Genomic DNA, 21097 nt, shown 5'->3' with positions numbered 1-21097 from the left:
TCATATTTTGGCTTTCATCACTAATGTTTGCCTGAATTCAGAAACAAAAAATTGAACCTCTGGTACAGTGACAGCGACACAGAGCTTGAGCGCATGGGAGAAAAGCTTTTCTCACTCCCACGTATTACTGGCAAAAAAGCAATAAACGCAGTATGCCACAGACGTTGATCATGTTGGGGGTGGGAACATTAGAATATGTTGGCTGTAATCAGTATTAAATTCTGGCTTTTTTTTTTAAAACAGCACGGTAAACTCTGTTAACAAAATGTGAACACTACGGAAGACATTAAGAACACAATATGACTTCTTTAGGCTTAGTTGTTTTTTTTTCCTGCCGCTTGAACAGCAAGGTAGAACAACAGAGACGAACTGGTTGCTGGGTAGTAACCTATAGAAAGATAGCCTGAGGCTGGGCATCTAATCAATGCAAGCCATGTTTTAATGATTCAGTTCACAAGAGAGAAGTATATTTATTATGTCCCATTTATTACAACCAGATGAGACTAGTGCTCTGATCACATCTTTTCTCCCCAGTGAAAACTAGCTTGACCTATTATGTGGATTAAAGAAAGTTCTAAATTAAGAGCTGTGTTGCTAAGTAACCGATACATTGGGGACATACCAACATGCCTGATACAAATCTGGGGGATCTGGTTAAAATCTCCTAATGTGACACTTGGTCAGAGGTTTCTTTCTTGCATGCAGAATGATCTTCAACCTTTGGGTCGCACAAGATACAGAAGCAGTAACAATGATAATAAATGCTTTAATAGGATGTAAACATAAGATATCGTTTTGTAAGAATAAGCTCTAAAATATTGAAACAATATGTACCCGAATACACACCGTGACTGACATGTAAGCACAGCAAAAACTTTGGGAAAATATTAAGTGCAAAAGGTTTTGTGCGATTATAGGGAAGGCAGTGGATATTCACAAACACAATGACAGCAAACCTCTAATATTTAAATTATGATGAATCACAGTTTATGACTAGAAGTACACCATAGGCATACAGCACTTAAATACATGTTAATACTGTGAACAATTCATCAGTGCACGCTATTCCAAAGAAAAAAAGTTTATCTTCGTAATCTCTTACTAAAATATAACTTCACCTTTTCATCTGATGTCATGTCCCTAATGCTTTTATGCATATTGTGCTCACAAAAGTTGCATTTATTTGATCAAAAATACAGTAAAAATAGTTATTACAATTTAAAATAACGGTTGTCTATATGAATATATTCTAAAATGTAATTTATTCCTGTGAAGTCAAAGCTGAATTTTCAGCATCATTACCAGTCTTCAGTGTCACATGATCCTTCAGAAATCATTATAATATGCTGATTTGATGCTCAAGAAACATGTACTGCTTAATATTTTTTTGTGGAGACTGTGACATATTTAAGGATTCGTCCTTGGACTCTATGCTGAATAAAAGTATTAATTTCTTTAAAAAAAATAAATTAATGACCTTTGAACAATAGTGTAAATACCCTGTTTTACCCAGAAACTAGTGCTGTCAAATCGATTAATCGCATATAACATAAAATAATTTGTTTATATAATGTTTGTGTATGTGTATATATATATACACACACATATTTAGATATATGTATGCATACATATATGGATGTATGGATGCGTGTACACACACATAAAGTGTGATACCTATAGATACCTATATTATAAACTAAAACTTTTGTTGGATGCGATTAATCGATTAGACAGCACTACCAGACACCCAATAAAATTTGTTTTATATTCACTTGTATAATGTATTTATATCAGTGAAATGCATTTTTGATGTATCAACATACTGACACTCATACAAGCAACAGAAATTAGATTAAACGAAGACTGATTAAAAAATGTTACGTAGATCAGACAAGTGGTTGAAGTTTGGGGATACAACATAACATCTAAATGAGAAGGGAAAGTGAGAGATGGTGAACAAGAGACAAGCTGAAGCACATTGAGTCAGTGTGACGGCACTCATGTTAGCATCATGACTTCTGGCCAAAACAAGCACATCATGAGTCTCTTCCTCCGCTTTCTGCTGTCTTAAGACAAGACACCACTGCTCTCTCTGCATCTTGATGGAGTCCTTGTAAAGCAGCGCTGTTCCTGTCAGCAACAGACAAACGAGCAGCACGAGCTGGGAAAGCCACTAGGGAGAGATGACAAGAGCTGACTCAACATCTCGGTGTAACACTGTTTACAAACCAGCTCAAAACCAGGGTCACAATACACACGGCAGACATAAAATACACAGCTTTATGGATTTTAGGCCTGTCAATTTAAATTTAATTAAATGAATTATGATAAACTGAATCAAATGAATCTCAATTACTTACAGTTGCTCCCAAATGAAATAGTTCAGTCATTATAGTCATTATAGTTTTTTTTTTAATGTTTGGTCAGGTGGCATAATTAATTGCTAAAATTTTCATTAATATTAACAACTGTTTAAAGGTTTGGGGTCAGTAAGAGTTGTTTATACTTTTATAAGAGAAACTAATACTTTTATTCAGCAAGGACTCGTTAAATTGATCGAAATTACTTTTAACGTTGTTAGAAAAAATCATATTTCAAATCGATGCTGTTCTTTTGAATTTTCTATTCATCAAAGAATCCTGAAAAAATGTATCATGGTTCCCGCAAAAATAGTAGGCAATACAACTATTTTCAAAATGTATAATAATAAGTGTTTCCTGAGCAGCAGATCATATTAGAATGATTTCTGAAGGATCATGCCAAGACTTGGAGGAATGACGCGGATAAAAATTCTGATTAGCCATCACAGGAATAAATTAAAATATGTTTATTTTAAATTGTATCCTGTTTTTACTGTATTTACTGTATCAAATAAATGCAGCCTTGATGAGCCTAAGAGACTTCTTTCAAAAATGACTGAGACCAAACTTTTGAATGATAATGTATCAGATTTTTTTCAATTAATTATTCTAAATTACATCATTAAATTGACAGCCCAAAGAGAAAAACATTTATGTCTGGAGTTTAAAGCACAGAATTAACCAGGCACATTTGATCAAGATTAATGCAGTAAATGAACTTAATGCAAACTCATTATCTTCCAATACACTTTAAAGGTCCTGGCATTTCTTGTGTAGGCATCTCTTGCTTCATTTAAACGTTAAAAAGCATATGCTCTCAAAGCTGGACAGCATTTGACAGGGAAATCACGTATCAGACAGTAATTCTTCCATTCTGAAATCCATTCACTCCATCTGACACACTGCCAAAGAAAAGCACAACTCATCCATGAAAGAGGCGTTGAGTTCTACAGCTGAGTGGATCTGAAAATGACCACCTCTGTATCTGCAGATGTCAATGATGCATGTGCTAACACTCGCTGCTCCTGCAGTCTGACTGCAATCTAGTGTGAAATTGTGTTGTTAAAAAGTCCAAAGCTCAAGAACATGTGCCCTCACACCCATGAATTGTTGCCAATAGTCTCAAAACCCAAACTCCTTCTGAATTTTCAATGATTGAGCAAAGTAGTTTTGAAAATGCTGTGACTATTAGTTCTTTGATATTAAAATGATTATTATTTACATCAGGTGCAATTAGGCAAAAACAAAACAAAAATCTGTAAACGTCTGCATTTAAGCAATAATACCACGTTGATTATGTACAAATATGCATTGCTTTGCTGAGAAAGTCTTTGGACAGTGTTTTGAAGTCTCTTAATTCTCCTTTAAAATGAAACTTAACTAAACTCAGTCTTGCGTGTTCTTGATTGAAGCTCATTTTGTGTTTTTTACACTCCAAAGTTCACAGTCTAGGAGTCTTTAGCTACAGTTGACAGAAGTAAATATTGGCCAAAAGTAAAGTTGACCAAACTCAGAAATATTTTCACTAACAAATTTTCAAATAAATCATGAGAGGATTCACAAAGGCGCCAAGCCAAATAAGTTGAAGTTGTATATCGGAGATACTATGAAGACCTTCACAACGCAGTTCTCTTAAGTCTTATACAAAATGTAAGCCTCCACACCACAAGAGGCGATATAGTAATGGTGTGAGATCATGCTACACCGAGCTCTCATCTGGTTGGATGTCCAACTGTGTGTGTTTCCTCTTTTCTAGAATCCTGTTGAGCTCCTCGGTGAAGGAGTGGTAAAGTGGAGACGTCATTTCTGAGTCCGATTGCCCCAAGAGCACATAGCTGTTCCCGTTCATCTTTCTCAGCACACTGGGCAACGTGGCCGACAGTCCGTTGGCGTATTCCGAGGCGGGCAGGGGCGGTGGCATAGGAAGTGGTGGCGCGGGCGGAGGCTCCTCACTCGGCGTGGTCTGGATGTCCATTTGAATGATCTGTAGAAACTCTCCGTCTCTTGACGTTGCTCTGCTACGCCCCTCCATTCGGCCATTGCAGTGGCTGGAGATGGTTTTGAGCTCAAAGTGCGAGCTCCTCTTTCTTTCGCTTGCCGAGGTTATAGACAGAGCTTGCTGGGAGTACTTCCTGGCATTGGGAGAGTTGTGTGCACAGAAGCTAACGTACAGCAGGACCACCGTTAGTACCAGACAAAGTCCGCCGAGTACAGCCACCAGAGAGATATACATGGCCTCCATGTGCCTGTAGGTCTGGAACTCCGGCCCAGAAGGCAACTGGGCCGGTGGGGGTGACAGGATCTGCTCAACAGGACCACTGGAAGGACTCGGAGTTGGCACAGTTTTGGTGGTGAAGAAACTTTCAGGTAGAGCTGTCGGGCTTCCTGAGAGATGTGATGCAGGAGGCAGAACGGGTTGCACTCTAACCACGTAACTGCGAACGGGAACCCAGACGCCGTTCTCCACTGCGTAACAGCGGTAGTGTCCACTTTGCTGGTTCTGAGCGCCGATGATGAGGAGGCCGTCGTTGCCCGTGCGGTAGCCAAATTCTACGCCGTAACCCTGCAGCTGCTGACCGTTCAGCGTCCAGTAAGGGGTGGCCAGGTTAGAACGAATATCACACTGTAACAGCACATCATCCCCGGCCATCACTGCACGTGTCCGGTGCATGACGAAACCTGGCAAAACGTAAGATACATTATTACTCTATTCTTAAATGTCACCTGACTAGGCTGCTCAGAAATAATTCCCATGCAAACACACCATCATTTGTAATATTAGTACAGCCTCTGCTTCCCATCTGGACGTCCTGGACGAGACTGGATCTACAAAAAAAACATATTCACAGTTGCACTTATTAAAGCCATTAATCGAAGCATGCAGAACATACTGTAAATGTGTTTTGGACACTGGGTCCAAAAATGAACACTTCCCAAGAGCCAAATGGGAGTTAAAATTGGTTTTAGCCAGAAAAGAAAACAAGTTCCTCCCCAGTTGGCTGGTAACTTATTAGGAACTGTAACATTACATGGTTTAAATCACATTGTAAGAACAATAATCTGACCCTCGCTGATGCACGTCTTCTAAAAACTTTTACGTTAGAGGAAAATTTACCATCAGAGGTTTATCTGAGACACCCAGAGTTGCTTATTTCTAAATATTCCTCATATGTGACTCAAATAAAATTTTTATTAAGAGATGGATGACCTGCAATGTTTATCATACATATGCAACACAATAACAGCGAAATCCATTTTCACAAAGAAAAATATTTTTATAAAAATAATGCAAAATACATTGTGTTATTGAAAACACAAGATGTCTGCCTTTACCTGTTAGCGTAAGATGTTATCTCAGCACATGTTCTTCCATCCCAACCACAGAGTGGATCTCGTGCAAACACACAATCATAACAGGATGTGTAGCGCTCACAGGATGACAGGGGTACTTGCACCAGTCCAGAGGGGGCGCTCACATAGATACTGTTCTGTTGAACAAAAGTGCACATCCTGAGATTTTGGGGGGATACACAAGTGTTTGTATTGTACGCTTGGATTTAATGCTGGTTTTTAACAGTTGCTAGGTGTATAACGGGCTACCTGTTTTTGTGATATCACCATGTTATTGATTGGCTGTTTCTCCTCGAACAACTGAAGCTCCTCAATGATATGCACACGGTCTCTGATCTTTACAGCCCTGTGCATCCAGCCCTCATCTGGAAAGAAGCACACAAAACAACTGTCAATCAAATATACACTACCCTTCAGAGTTTTGGGGTCAGTAAGATTTAGTTTTAATAAATAAATAATGTTTTTATTCAGCAAGCATGACAGCAAAGACAAAAAAATATATACATTTCATAAATGCATCGGTGAACATAAGAGACTCCTTTCAAAAACATTAAAAAAATCTTACCAACCTCAAACTTTGATAATCTTAATATCAAAATCAAAATAACGTTTTTAATCTTGATATCACAACAATAAAACAATAATAATAAAAAATCAACCCTTAGGCACCTGTTCCAATAAAGAGCATGTCATAGATGAGTCCATCCAAACCCACAACCTGTTGTACAGCGATCTTGGTGTAGTCCGCGCTCCTCTGGAGCAACAGAGGATGTCCTCCCACTGGCTGGATTTGTTTAGACATTAAAGGGTGTCTCCGAGCAAAATTCAGTGTGTTGTCGGGGAGATCCCGGGAGGAATTTAGGAGCAGGGCACGATGCTGATCAGTTATACACTAAAGCGAAAGAAGGGCACTGTTATATAACATTTCACATAAGAGTGATACAAGTGTTCCAATATACCCAAAGAGCTGTCCTACTGATTTAGTATAACTAGTATACTAGAAGGGGGCAGTTTATGGGACTATTTTGATTTAGTGCATCTCACCGAGCCAGGCCTCGGATCCGGAACTTTCCCAGTGTACTCCCTCCATTTGGAGTCCTGTAGTTCCATGTAAGGCCCATCAAAAGCTGTCTGGACATCTCTGAGTGAATACTGACACACTGCAGACATCTTAACATTTCTCCTGGCAATGAGAAAGAGTAAGAAAGAGGGAGAGATTGAAGTAATTTTGGTTTAATGCGAATCGGTCAACTGCTCATCTTACTGCTTAAGAATCACTTATTGTATTCCTCATTTGTAAGTCACTTTGGATAAAACTAAAAGCATCTGCTGAATGTATAAATGTAAATTACCAGAGACAATCATTTTGATTTGTGCCTCATTTATAAAAATCATATTTACAGTCATACACTTATAATGCAAGTCTATGGGGCAAGGCATTCCGAAGAGTTAAAACCAAGTGAAGCTTATATATTTATTAAAGTGCTTATATTATCCCCGAATAAGGAAATTATAGTAAGAAAAAAATATATTTTCAATATTCTTTCTAACATTTTATACATCAGATTTGTGTAATAATTTACTGATCACAGCATGTAATTTTAATGTAAATATATTTTCCACAGCATTTATAATCTTTGAAGGATTTGTGGATTACCAGTGACACCATCATTGCAAACATTGGTGAAAGACCCATTCTAAATGATGTTGGGCAAATTTTGTGAATTATTTACTAAGTTGTTTGTGTGTAAAAGATGAAGAAGGAATTGCCCTGTCATTTTTCTAGCAGTGTTGTCTAAAATTACAAATGACTTGAACCTGCAGCTTTATGGAGAAAGGCAGAAGGACAGAAACAAACCCGTTGCGATTTTGTCCACCTGTGGGACATAATACTAGAAAGCCTCAAAATGAAATACTGATGTTATTAATCCTTTTAGGACGATAAAGGGTTGCCACTCACTGCTCTGTCCTGTTTACTACCTGGAAATGGGTGTGATGGGAGAATTTTGTCCCCAACTAGTCTGTGGACATTTAAAGGACAATTTAATATAGCATGTCTCTGTCTGCATACACTCTCTCTCTCTCTCTTTCGATTCTGCCAATTGAAATACTGGCCCAGTGCCCTGTGTCCTATTGTGAATATCCTTGCTATAGCGAGGAAAGCACATGGGAATATTTAGAGATGGGCTCTCTTGCTAAAATCCTTAAGTCAAAAAAACTCTGAGAATGAAGATAACAGGGTCACATGCTAGAAGATTAATGCTGCTTCTGTTCAAATCACATTTAATGAGACTGCAGCACTCCTCACACAGACTAAAACATTTCAACCCTTTAAAACTGAAGGCTTATGTTTAACTGCAGTCTTACATTTGATATAAAATCAATGTGGTGCCAAAGTTACGGATGAAAAACAAGTTGAAACTACGAAATGCATACAATTGAGTAGAATTTGTCACCCATCTATCTATCTTATATAAAATTGCATGTGAACAATTTATTTTAAATTGTATTTCCTTGCGTTTTACAATTCTACATCCTTTTTTTTTTTTTTTTTAGTTTGCTACTTCAAATCTTACATTCTGTCTAAGTGAATTTTCTCACCACTCAAGTCCAAAAATGCCATAGAAGACGCTGTCGTGTACGTTGCTTCCCTCAACGACAAAAACGCTGCGCAGGACGTTGAATTGAAGCTCATAATCAGGGATGGCGCACACCAGCCTGGCCTTGAGAAAGGACGTCCACTTCCTCTGAAGAGTCCTCTGCCCTCCAATGTCCCCCTGTGAACGAGAAACAAAAAACAACTGATATGAAAATCATAAATGACACAAACGTATTGCTCATTTTTATTAACTCAACAGAGCAGTAGGAATGACACAATATACATATGTATTATGAGTAGTCTGTAGTTCTTTGAAGACAGTTTCCTCAGGGGCATGAGTCACTAAAGTAGCTGTAAAAATATTAACAAATAACAAACATAATATCACCCCATCTTACAATCTAATTGGATGTGACAATTGAGTTTAAATGACAAATGATGATTATGTAGCTCTGCATCACACTGCAAATGTCAAATCAGAGGTACATTGAAATGGGAAAATTGTATTTTCATAATCTTTTCTAGATTTCTACCAACCTAGCCCATGGCTTTTTGTATTATTCACAAATACCCTTGAGAGTAGTTCACAGTCAAATGCACCAAGATCTGCAATGTTAAACTCCTGAATTAAACATTTAGTTTGAAATGACACAGTTGTAGGTACAAAAAGCTGTCCTGAATGTGCTAACAGCATTCTGCTCAGAAACAGGCTACATCAGGCTCTAGTAGTAACACGAGGATCTTCAGGCTAATTGTGGTGTCAGTTCACATTCATTCAAGAAGAAGAAAGACCAGAACTGAGATGGCTCAAATAAATGGCATAGAGGAAAAGAAAATGTATACTTTTGTATGGTTTCTCCATAATAAAAGCTATCAGCAATGCTGTCGCATGATACATGATACAAGTATCAGATATTTGTGTCACTGAAAATAGCCTTTTCCCCTAAGATCCAAATAAACAGTAATACAGTCATGGTTTTGAAATGTTTGACTTTTATTCTTTTTACATCTAATGGAGTTGTGTACACTCCCTCTAGAAAAAATTCAACTTCCAATTTGGTATACAAACTAAATTGTAGTTGAAATGTAGAGAAACAATAGAAAGAAATGTACAACGTTAAGTTTGCTTATGAAGGCGCCTGAGCATGCTCAGTTTGATCACCAATAGCAGAATAGTTCCCCTGCTCGTTATTGCCATTATCACAGAAAGGCATGGCTTGTTAATTTGGAGGGAAATATTTTCTTAATTAATATGGAATGCATTTATGATGTATAATCACTGTAACGCAACGTTTACTATAGGGTATCTTATGCATAAGTGCTATTGTGGACATGTATTTCAGCAAATATTAATTTTCTCTGGTTAAGCACTTTAAACTTCATGTATCTGCTACTGTGGGTTGTGGCTGATGAAACATCCATAATCCCTTGTGAATTAACATTTTAATGTGGTATTTTTTTTCAAAGCATGGTGACACTACTTAGTATTAATAGAGGTTGCAGTAGTAATTAGTGCTTTTGATGAACATGTATTGTTGTTTTGTGCAAAATCACTGTTAGGGTGATTAGTGGTCCCCTTGGTAAACTTAGACCCTGCTTAATTAAAATTATTTCTCACCCACTGAACGCAACAAGATTTTTTTATAGTTTAATAAGTAGAGTTGTCTACACTTAGAAGACAAATTTGACTAATTTTGAACAACATCCATCTTATTGTGTATTTAACCCAATCTTTTTAAAGTCTTAAGTAAGGCATCTATTCAAAGTAACCCATCTATTTAAAGTTTAGAGTAAGAACGTGAATATTGCTTAACTTAAAGACTGTGGAACTAGTTACTAAAACATTTTGAATAAGTTATCTTGAATATTCTTATAAAATACCGTTTAAAAGTTTGGGGTCAGTAAGACTTAAAAACAAAAATTATACTTTTATTCAGTAACAGTAAAAGTGACAGTAAAGACATGTATAATGTTACAAAATATTTTTATTTTAAGTAAATGCTGTTCTTTTGAACTTTCTATTCATCAAAGAATCCTGAAAAAATGTATCACGGTTTCCACAAAAATGTTAAACAGCACAACTGTTTTCAACGTCGATAATAATAAGAAATGTTTCTTGAGCAGCAAATCAGCAAATTAGAATGATTCCTGAAGGATCATGTGACACTGAAGACAGGAGGAATGATGCTTAAAATTCAGCTTTGCATCACAGAAATAAATTACACTAGTAAATAGAAAACAGTTATTTTGAATTGTAATAATATTTCACAATATTCATATTATTATTTTTTACTGTATTTGTGATCAAATGAATGCAGTTTGGTGAGCATAAGAGACTTTCAAAAATATTTAAAAAATATTTCCGACCTCAAACTTTTGAACAGTAGTGTATAAACATGTATGTGTACAAGTACATGTTTAATCGTGCGTATGAGCGTGTGTGTGTGTGTGTGTGTGTGTGTGTGTGTGTGTAGTGTGGCCTACTTTGGACTGGAGCTTCTTTCCCTCCTAACTCAGTAAGTCAAACAGTAAGGGACCTGACCTGCTTCCCAGAGCTGTGAGGTGTTAGCTGCAGAGTGAATGCAGGCGTGAAATAAATGAAGATATAACAGTGAGGGGAAACTGTTGGGCGGTTTATCCAAGCTCAATGAAGATGCTAAATGAGATGAGAATAATGCAGGTGGGAGAGCATGTGTGGGAGAAAGCAAGCGAGTGAGAGAGATAGTTTGGGTAGTGGGGCTTTATCTGCCCGGCAACAGTAGCAAAGCCATAGAACCTCCAGAAACGTGTGGAGAGATGAGGTCAGGCTGGCGCTGTCATGGACTGTACTTAGAAGTCTGTACATGGGAGTGAAAATGTTTTGTTAATGTAAGTTTTAAAACCAGATTTGAACACACAGATCAACAGTTAAGCTCAACTCAAGATAAATCCCGAACCCAGCTCTTACTTTACACACACGGGCCACCCTGGCCACTTTGGTCTGGCTGGAGTAAGCCGTCGGTTCTGTGTTCCTCTCCGTGAAGAAGAAGTAGAGTTTGTCATCATCCCCGATGGAGCTGTTGATGCTCTCTCGGAGTAAAGCTGAGCCGACAAAATCCGACTCTACGAGAAAAAACATCAGCATTAGCTGCTGCCCACACCACAATGGACCAATTATGAGCCTTACAGATCTTATTGTTTCAGTGAGAAGTTTCAAAGTACAGTCTTTATTGATTAAAAAATAGTGAATCTTTTGGGATCTACTGTTCCTTTTAATCATATTTCTAACTTTTTTTATTTAATAGAAAATATTTGCCTAAAAATATTGAATTATTGGTGATGCTTTCTCTCTAAGCAATAAGACTTTTTGATTCTGGCAGATGATACAGTGAGTTTCTTTTTCCATTATAGGGCAAGTACAATCCATGTACTTTCTTCTCTGAGGGGAATTTATCCATTGTATTTGACCTCTGTCAAATGTCACCCTGACTGTCATCTTACAACCGGAGATCCGGTCTGGAGATATTTGACCCAAAGAAAATACACTAATGATATTTTGGGATTTATAGGCGCTTTATTTGATGTCGCATTTTTATTAGTCTTTATTTTTCATAACTTGTGTGCTTGTTCTGGGTGATACGGAGTAAACTGCAGTGCTAATGGAGTCTCACGAACGCGGAAGTTGGGTAGTCGTGCACAGAAGACCAGCGGTAAAGGTCAGGATTTTCGTTAAATAATACAATAAATTTCAATTAGTTTCTCACTAAACCCTAATTCTACCCAATAAACCCTAAGCGGAAACTAATTTAAAAGACCTTCCCAACCCCGAAACCTAATCCTAGTCACTAAACCCTAAATGCCCATACCCAAAGCGAAAATAGCCCGATCTAAAATTACACAGGGTAAGAAAATCTCCATGTAAAAAAAAATTTCAACTAACCCAGCAGCCATCTTGTTGGAGAATCGTCTGTCCGCAAATTTGGGAAAGGAAAGTTGCGTCGTATATCAGGGATGTCACGAAACTCATACTGAGATGCAGAGTACATCTCACCATCTGTAAAGGCAAATTATAGTCAACTGAAAGAAACAACAGAAGAAGAAACATGCAACGTTATGAAATAAGGTTATGAATCCAAATGATGTACCTATTATAAATCCAGTGTAGCTCTTTGTAGGGTCATAAGGACATTTCTCCTTTCCCTCCTCAAAACGCACAAAGGTGAAGCGTGCCACGTCCTGTCAAAAACAGGGAGATTTGCTGTCTTATAACAGAACATAAAACATTTACAATAATAATTCCTTTGCAATATGACGGACAGAATGAGAGCAGTAAACATCTCACTATGTAAGCACAGCGTGGTCTGAAGGCATGCGTCCCGCAGGTGTACAGGTGAGTGTCGTTGTATCTGTCCAGGAATCGCACGTGATTGTAGCATTCAGTCTTTGACGGAACAAGCAAGAAATTATTGTAAAAACAAACAATTTTCTAAGAATACAGGTACATTATGCAGTACCATAGGCAGACGTATACAAATAAAAACTAATTTAAAATATTAATGAAATAATTGTATTTCAATAATACTATAATGTCAATGAAATACTACAATAAAAAATATTTTGTGGGCAAAACTCTTACATTCCAGCTTACATTCTTAAACAGCATTTTTTTATTATATCAATGCCACCCGCTTCTTTACATCCGAACCACCATTAATTTGGACTTTGTCATGAAAATCAATGTGCATCTTGTTTAGTTTTGTCTGCACACAAGGATTAACACTCAACTTTTGAACATGTGATGCGTGGTTTCCGACACGCTTATATCTGTATATCACAAAAAAAGTATATATTTTTATACTGTATACATTTGGAAGAAACTCAAACATTACATTTTACCTGTGTGTGTTCCCTGGGAATCAGCACATAACTTGAGTTGAGCTATGGGAGGATATTCTACACATCAAGAATGGCAATACCTGATTGTTCTTTCCTTTGCTCAGGCACTGCCTCTTCTGTTCAGCAGATGCTGCCCATTCCAGCTGTTATACAGATATGGACAACAACTATCAGGACCCCAGGTGCATGAAACATGGAGCACAACTTAATGTGACGGAGACAGAACTCACCGAAAAAGAGATATTGGTGTCAGAGATGTTGGCGGTGTCCAGTTTGTAAATGGCCTCTCTGGCCCCAACATACAGCAACCCAGGCCCATCCTCCAGTAACAGAGAGCTGTAGTTCACTGCAGCTCCATGGAAATGATTACAACCCAGCAGCCCTGCAAACACAGAGAGAGAGACCCAGTTAGAAAAACAGGGACAAACATGACTAAATTGTGTCAACAGCATAGAGACTCTTTAGAGAAAACTTTTTAACTGAAATTAATGGATGGAGAGTTGAATTCTCAACATAAACTATGAATAAACTGAAAGGCAACAAAGAAAAAATGACCATGAAAATAGAATAATGAAACAAATCTTTGTGGGTGAGAGAAGAAGAGGAGCAAGAGAATATGTCATGATTTGCATTAATGTGGCAAAACTATTTCACATTTAGACATGTGCCGGTAGTACACAGTAATGCGATATATCACTAATAATAATAATAAACATGCACGATATTGTTATCGTGGGCACTTCAAAACACAGTGAATAATTATTCATTATGAATTATTCAGATTGTTTCCAATGCATTTTAAGAATATTTTTTCCCATCAACTAGTTAAAATGCTCAACTCCGCAGTATGCTGTAGTGTACGCAGTATACTGTACGCAGTATACACTCTGGTGTAAAGAAGCTCAATACGGATGAGAAGAAAGGAACGAGTGAAAAAGACGATGAATGAAAATGCAACAGCAGATAAACCCATAAACCCCAATAAACAAACCAGCTGTGCTACTTTCTATTTCTGAACAGTATTTAAAGGGGTCTTATTATGCCCTTTTACAAAGTCTTGATTTTGTATTTTGGGTGTATACTTGAATATGCTTGATTGTTCAAAAAACACATTATTTTTCACATATTTTACATAGCTATACCCAGTCTGGTTCGAACGCGTCGTTAGTTCCAGTTTTAATGAAGTTTGAAAAAGCTAGTTCACCCAAAAATGAAAATTCTGTTATCATTTACTCCCCCCTCAAGTTGTTCCAAACCTGTATAAATATCTTAGTTCTTCTGTACACAAAGGAAGATTTTTGGGAGAATATTTGTAACCAAGCAGATCTCGGGCCCCATTGACTACCATAGTATTTTTTTTTTCCTACTACCGAGATATTTTTGGGTGAACTAGCCTATCCCTTTAACATAAACTGACAATGAAAAATACTTTTAAAGCATTTATTAATTTTAGTTAATTTAAACATTTAAAAACACCTTATTAAAATCAGAAGCTATAACTGTATTATTTAATGGATATTAACTAACGTTAACTGATGAGACCTTATTGTTAAGTGTTACCTATAATTCTTTTGTGCTTTAAACTGTTTAAAACATTTGTTTACTTTATGCATTATAAGAAAAAAAGTTATTAAACCTGATATAGTATGACAACACTTTTTGGCAACTTATTTCAATTTCATGATATAATACCATATAGCGTGATAAAAGCTTCAGCAATTGTCGCAACATGAAAATGTCATACCGTCACATGCCTAGTCACATTAATCTAAGATCTAACTTCACTGTAAAAAAGAAATGTTGGCACAATAAAAAGAGTGAGGGAAAGAGAAAGCAAATTGGTGTTGTAAAAGAGTAGTGGATTAAGCACTTTCTGTTTTTATTTACAATGATTAAGTGTCCCTATAAAATATTAAAACACCATTGACTTATTTGGGTGTTCTGCTTCTTCAAATTAAGGCTATAAAGTAAACCCAAGCACATTCTGAAGAGAAAAGGATTTGTTTTGCCCGTCTACAACACTGCATGCTGGGATTTCATGCCCCATACAGAGAGACGGGTGGGCTATACTGATGAGACTTGGCAGTATTAGGCCACATATCAACCATCGTACCCCTCAAATGCCCTTCCCCTACCACTCAAAACACCCAGCCCCCCCCATACACGGTGCTAAAGTCTACATCAGCAACAATATACAGTATATCCCGCATCCAAGCATGGACTATAAAGGATCTGGAATCAGAATTTGAAAGCGATTTGTACCCCATCATATTTTTGAGACAAGTAAAAAAATAATTATATTTTTTTTATTAAATTGTAGTTTAAAAGTGTTAAACGCTGTGGAAGAAATCATGAATTGGTCCATCCAATCAAGTCAGTAAGCAATCACACACACTAAAACATTTAGAACATCTTAGCCTCATTAGTGTTGGAAACTGAGAGCTATTTCCGTTTATGGTTCTCACACCTGCATTGTTTTGCCGATGCGGATGAAGCACAGACTATAATACACCACTAGTGCATTTTCAACACAAAACAGAAAGTTTGACCACTGTATTCCGGTTATAGAACAAATGACTCTGTTCTTTTTGGTGAACCAAAAGCATGCCGAGCAACCAGTGTAGTCCGATTCCCAAATGAATGCCTCTTATGAGTCTCTTAATTATTTTTTTGGTTTATGAAAAGCATACAAAGCAAAGTTTATCCCAATTCCTGAGCGAATGACTCTTATGAAGCCGTTTGTTTTTGTGAATTTAAAGCAAACAGCACAACCAGTGTGGTCTGATTACCAAGCGAGTGATTCTTTTTTAGTGATTCAAAAGCATAAAGTGCTACCTGTGTAGTCTGATTACAGAATGATTGACTCTTGTGAGACGTTTTTTTTTGGTGAATCAAAAGCATACAGAGCAACCAGTTTATCCCAATTCCTGAGAGAATGACTCTTATGAAGCAGTTCTTTTTAAAGAACTAAAAGCAAACAGAGCAAACGGTGTAGTCCGATTCCAGAATAAATGACTCTTGTGAGTCGGTTATTTTTGGTGAATCAAAAGCATACAGTCCAACCAGTGTAGTCCAATTCCCAAACAAGTGTCTCTTGTGAGCTGGTTCATTTTAGTGAATTAAATGCATAATACAATTCCAGAACAAATGCCTCTTGTGAAACAATTATTTTTAGTGAATTAAAAACATACAAGTGTAGTCCGCTTTCCTAACGAATGACTCTTGTGATCCGGTTCTTTTTAGAAAATCAAACAAGTACATCTGAGAGTTACATCAGTTAAGTTACTGACTGGTTGATCATATGACAATGCTTAGAGATACACATTATGAGTTGTGTTGTTAACAGCTAATAGTTATAAAGTACTACTGACACAAGTTGTGTCAGTAGTACTTTAACTATTAGCTGTTAACAGAGCAAAACAAGCGATACTGGTCTAGTGTTTGAGCTAGTGCGAGAATGATTGGCAGTATAACCCTAAAAGTCAAGGCCATGAGGATCTAAACTGTCAATCAAAGAAAGGTCGGAACAGACCTACGGGTTGCTGTGCGCGTGGGAGGGCCAGAGGCTAATATTACTCATAACAGGAAAGAAAATATTAAGTTATGTAAACACGATTTAAGATCTCAGGCAAAGTGACGACATTCTGTGTGTGTAGCTAATCCTTGTGTCTCATTGTGTAGATAGAGAAAGATAGTGACTGTAACAGTGATGAGTGCCGAGCTGATAAACTGAAAGATCACACAAAAGCCTTTGAGCTCAAAGCACATTGTGTGTCCTTGGACCATTTACGCACACAGACACTCATACACACACATCCGCAGCCATACCAATATTGCTCTTTAGTCTTTAATAACAACATATCAGGATTTATGGGAAAAGTGAAGGCCAACAGAGAATTAATTGAGACGTACATGCCTGGTAATTATCAGAAAGCACTTATGCTATGTGCATCTGACACGTTTGTCTCAATTGTCAATTGTGGCACTGAGTAGTCAAATAATTTTGTATAATAATGACTGCTAAACCAGTACAGGCTGTTACTTTCATGTCTCTCGTTTGACGTCATGATCTCTTTTTTTCTCATATCAATGCAAGATAGAATAGTAGTAAAAATGGCCTTGTAGTAATTATTTTATTATTTGTTAAATACAAGTTATGGAGCACATTACCAAAAGATAGTAAGGAAGAAAAATTGTCTTTGTCTTTTAACTAGCAAATGTTTTAGCATTATTTGTATTATGTTTTCTTGTATTATTACTTGGTTTTGTTCATTTCCATTTTTTGTTATGCACATGTATGCTAAATGTATACTCTTTTATTATCATTATAGTGGGTTTCATATTTAATCTGATATTACATTTATGATGGTATTTTATTATAATTAATAATAAAAAATGTCCAGAAGTTCTAAAGTCCCTGTTTAAAGCTAAAAATAAATCATTGGAATGACATTGCAGCAAATATTATATTGTGTCCATGACAATAACAGCTTGCTATTGCTGTCATTATTTTGTGCTAAGACATTTCTTTAACTATACATTTCTGTATAGTGTAAATCTCAACACTTAAATAAACAATACATTTATGATAATTATTTTTAGGCTATTTGCATTTATTTCTGTTTAAAATCAGGGGACCAGGAAGAGGGTTCACACATAGGCTTAACAAAAGAAATTACAATAACATGACATGTGCGTCAATTAAATAAATTTTCATCAAATTATTTGAAACACTCAATGATCACAATTTTTAATCAACACTTTCTTTTGGAACTGTTATGGAATAACAACATTATCGCATCATGGGTCTAATGAAAAATAGCCCGTTGGCTGCTAGATTCGTGCACTAACTGCCCTACCGCACTAGTCTATAAAAACATACTGCTTCACTGAGGGAACAAATCCATGAGAAGAGTCAACACAGCGCCCAAGGCCTCCTGTTGTGTTCTAGCAGTGTGTGTGTGTGTGTGTGTGTGTGTGTGTGTGTGTGTGTGTGTGTGTGTGTGTGTGTGTGTGTGTGTGTGTGTGTGTGTGTGTGTGTGTGGTTTACAATTCCCTATAGTACTGGAACCAAGTTTTTCAACCCTACAAACCTTGTGCCAAGCCTGTAATATGCAAATTGTGCACACAGGGTGTGTGTGTCTGTATGAATTAAGAGCATGATCTTCTTATATTAGAGAATATTTGAGCAGTAGCGGCTCCTGACCGTAAATTTAGGTAGGGCAGTAGTTTATAATAAACATTTTGTATGTTTTTTTATTCTAATCTCTAACACATGCAGACACACTTTTGGCAGAGGCTGTGTTATTCAGCCTGAGGGTGGCACTCTAACGTTGACTGACAGGTTTTTAAAGGGATAGTTCACCCAAAAATGAAAATTCTGTCATCATTTATTCACCCTTTAGATTGCTCCAAACCTGTTTGTTCCAAACCCCATTGACTTCCATAGTATTTTTATTTCCATACTACGGAAGTCAATGGGGCCCATGAACTGTTTTGTTACACATATCTTCTTTTGTGTTTAGCAGAAGAAAGAAATTCATTCAGGTTTGGAACAACTTGAAGGTGGGTAAATGATAACAGAAATGTCATTTTGGGTGAACTACCCCATTAAATACACACGACACACGCATAGAATGCTTTCTTAGTATTGACTTAATGTAGTATTTATTGCTTCCGAATGTTGTTTTAGAATATTTCAAGTTGTGGAGGAATTCCAGTGAGAAAAAAAAATGCTATTGTCATAATAACAAACATAAAACCAACACAACAGAACTAAATATAGGGTATTCACATGAGAACGTTTAAACTAATGAATTTATACTTTCATTAATTTAATAAGATACTCCACATAGAAAGATTGAAATTGTCTTGGTCTGGACTGGAATGAGTCTGAATTAGAGCGTGCTGCAGTTCCATTTTTCACCACAGATTTACATTGGGAAATTGTGGGGAGCTGTAGAGCTCGGGAGGGCTCAGGGCTTCAGGCACCCTCTGCCCTGCTTAGTATCATAATACATGCTGCCTGCCAAAGCCATTCAGCTCCATTTTAATACATCCAGCTCACTTTACGACTAAAAACTGTATAAAAAAATCCAAAAAATATTTGTTGCAGAATGCTGAACACATTTACAATTATTGATTTATATATTCAGTCTTTGTCTTGGATGAATACTTTGGTGGGGCTCTGTCTCAACTGCCCTTACAGACGAGCCGCCGCTTTATGCAAGTATGAATATATGACATATGTGTGTGGGTGGCTGTGTAAATTGCCCAAGGACACACTACAAGAGGTAAGTATTGTAGCTCTCACCTCATGCTACAAACCAATCTATTTTCATAGCATTTTCTTGTGTGTGACTTGACTGTTGACTCACGCCAACCCTGGTCCCAAACTTGGGCGGGCAGCTGTGGTGGTCATGCGTCCAATCGGAATCGTGTTTGCTAGGGGGCAAGCTCTGACTAAACAAATACTGACACTGCCGGGTGAGAACAGTCAGCTGCAGACGTGATCAACATTAAATAGCCACGGTCAAGCTTCACCAGGTTTACAAAATATATTCAATCCCATTAGCAGCACATCTCACAGAACCACAAAATACTGCTTTAATAATGCACACACTCACACTAATAGAGATCTGCATTGTATTATGTACCAAAACCATGTAATATGAGCCCGGAGAAATTTTGCACAGGCTGTTAAATTGACATTAATTAAAACAAATTTGAGTTTTATATATTTTTTAAAAACTTTACGGTTAACTATACAAAATTGATTAAATGTAACTTGACATTTAATCGTTTTTTCACTTCAAATAATTTAAAGTGACCTAACTTCAGTTCTGCTCCAGCAACCTTTTGATAAACATCTTTCCCAAAAATCAATAATCGTCATTGATTGGTTCCAGTTCTTGGCATTGAACTGATCATCAACCATGTGGCAACCACTGAGAGTTCAGAGTCCAAACCAAACATGAACCAAGTTCCCAAACATGAACCAAGTTCCCAAACATGAACCAAGTTCCCAATGATTACTGTCTGTGCTGAAAGTGAAAATGCTGTCAATCACAGGCAATCTGGAATTCTGGACCAATGAGCTTTCACAGTGGGCGGAGCTACCAAGTGAGATGCAACAGACATACAAAAATAAGACAATAATAACAGAATGCAGGGGTCTCGACTCTCGAGATGAGTTTTAAAAATAACTTGACATTGTCATTTGGTGTTAGCATGCAAATAAACAGAACTCACCTAAAAAATATAGGAACAATAAAAATAGCTGTGTTATTTTATGACAATTTAAAATACAAAAATAATTTGATGGGTTTTAAATATTGTTTCTAGGCAAGGAAATTTAGTTTTTGGTTGGAGAGGAAATCAAAACTGGTTTTAAAAATGGCCTCAATGCTGAGGAAGCATATGTGGGGGGAAACAAACCCAAGCAATCCTCTACTAGAACAATCCAATTAATCTGAGACACACACCCAACCATTTTTGCATAATGTAAGATATAATTTGTAGCATAATGCAATGTAAACAAATCTGCATTTATTATTGATATTATTTCTGTACTAAAAGAAGGAAGTAGATGCCACTGCTCAAATCCTGTCACCAAGACAACAGCAACCCCCACGCAGATAAAACCCCCTCCATCAGAGGGCTGGATTCTGTGGGTTTGGATTATCAAGACTCCCTTTTTATTGGTCTCAGAGGAGAGCTATTACTCTTATAGCATGTCGAAAACAAAAAGTGAACATTAAATGTGTATTTCAAATCACTTTTCTGTGATCCTCAGTGTTTTCAAGAAATGTTACCTTTCTTGCTGAACAGTAAATACAGATATAGCTCTTTTCCACAAGCTTCCTGACCTTACACGATAACTCTCATACTGTGATTCTTTTTATCAGACGTT

General features: G+C 37.0%; 1 protein-coding gene across 1 annotated transcript in view; it reads right to left on the bottom strand.

Moving 5' to 3' along the window:
- Positions 1-1147: 1147 nt before the first annotated feature.
- Positions 1148-21097, bottom strand: part of sema4gb (sema domain, immunoglobulin domain (Ig), transmembrane domain (TM) and short cytoplasmic domain, (semaphorin) 4Gb) — a 27141-nt gene continuing 7191 nt past the window's right edge. The window contains exons 4-16 of the mRNA XM_079594569.1: positions 13416-13567; positions 13266-13328; positions 12632-12730; positions 12435-12525; positions 12230-12343; positions 11258-11412; positions 8313-8488; positions 6756-6894; positions 6381-6603; positions 5961-6076; positions 5694-5848; positions 5125-5186; positions 1148-5039 (exon numbers count right to left, since the gene is read on the bottom strand). Coding sequence (XP_079450695.1) covers positions 4060-5039; positions 5125-5186; positions 5694-5848; positions 5961-6076; positions 6381-6603; positions 6756-6894; positions 8313-8488; positions 11258-11412; positions 12230-12343; positions 12435-12525; positions 12632-12730; positions 13266-13328; positions 13416-13567 — 2525 coding nt within the window. The 3' untranslated portion in view covers positions 1148-4059. The remainder of the gene's footprint in view (positions 5040-5124; positions 5187-5693; positions 5849-5960; positions 6077-6380; positions 6604-6755; positions 6895-8312; positions 8489-11257; positions 11413-12229; positions 12344-12434; positions 12526-12631; positions 12731-13265; positions 13329-13415; positions 13568-21097) is intronic.

The sequence above is a fragment of the Phoxinus phoxinus genome (genome assembly GCF_949152265.1).
Source record: "Phoxinus phoxinus genome assembly, chromosome: 21".
In the NCBI taxonomy this organism is placed as follows: domain Eukaryota; kingdom Metazoa; phylum Chordata; class Actinopteri; order Cypriniformes; family Leuciscidae; genus Phoxinus; species Phoxinus phoxinus.
The sequence above is the reverse complement of the archived record's forward strand: the minus strand, read 5'-3'. Positions and strand labels throughout refer to the sequence as shown.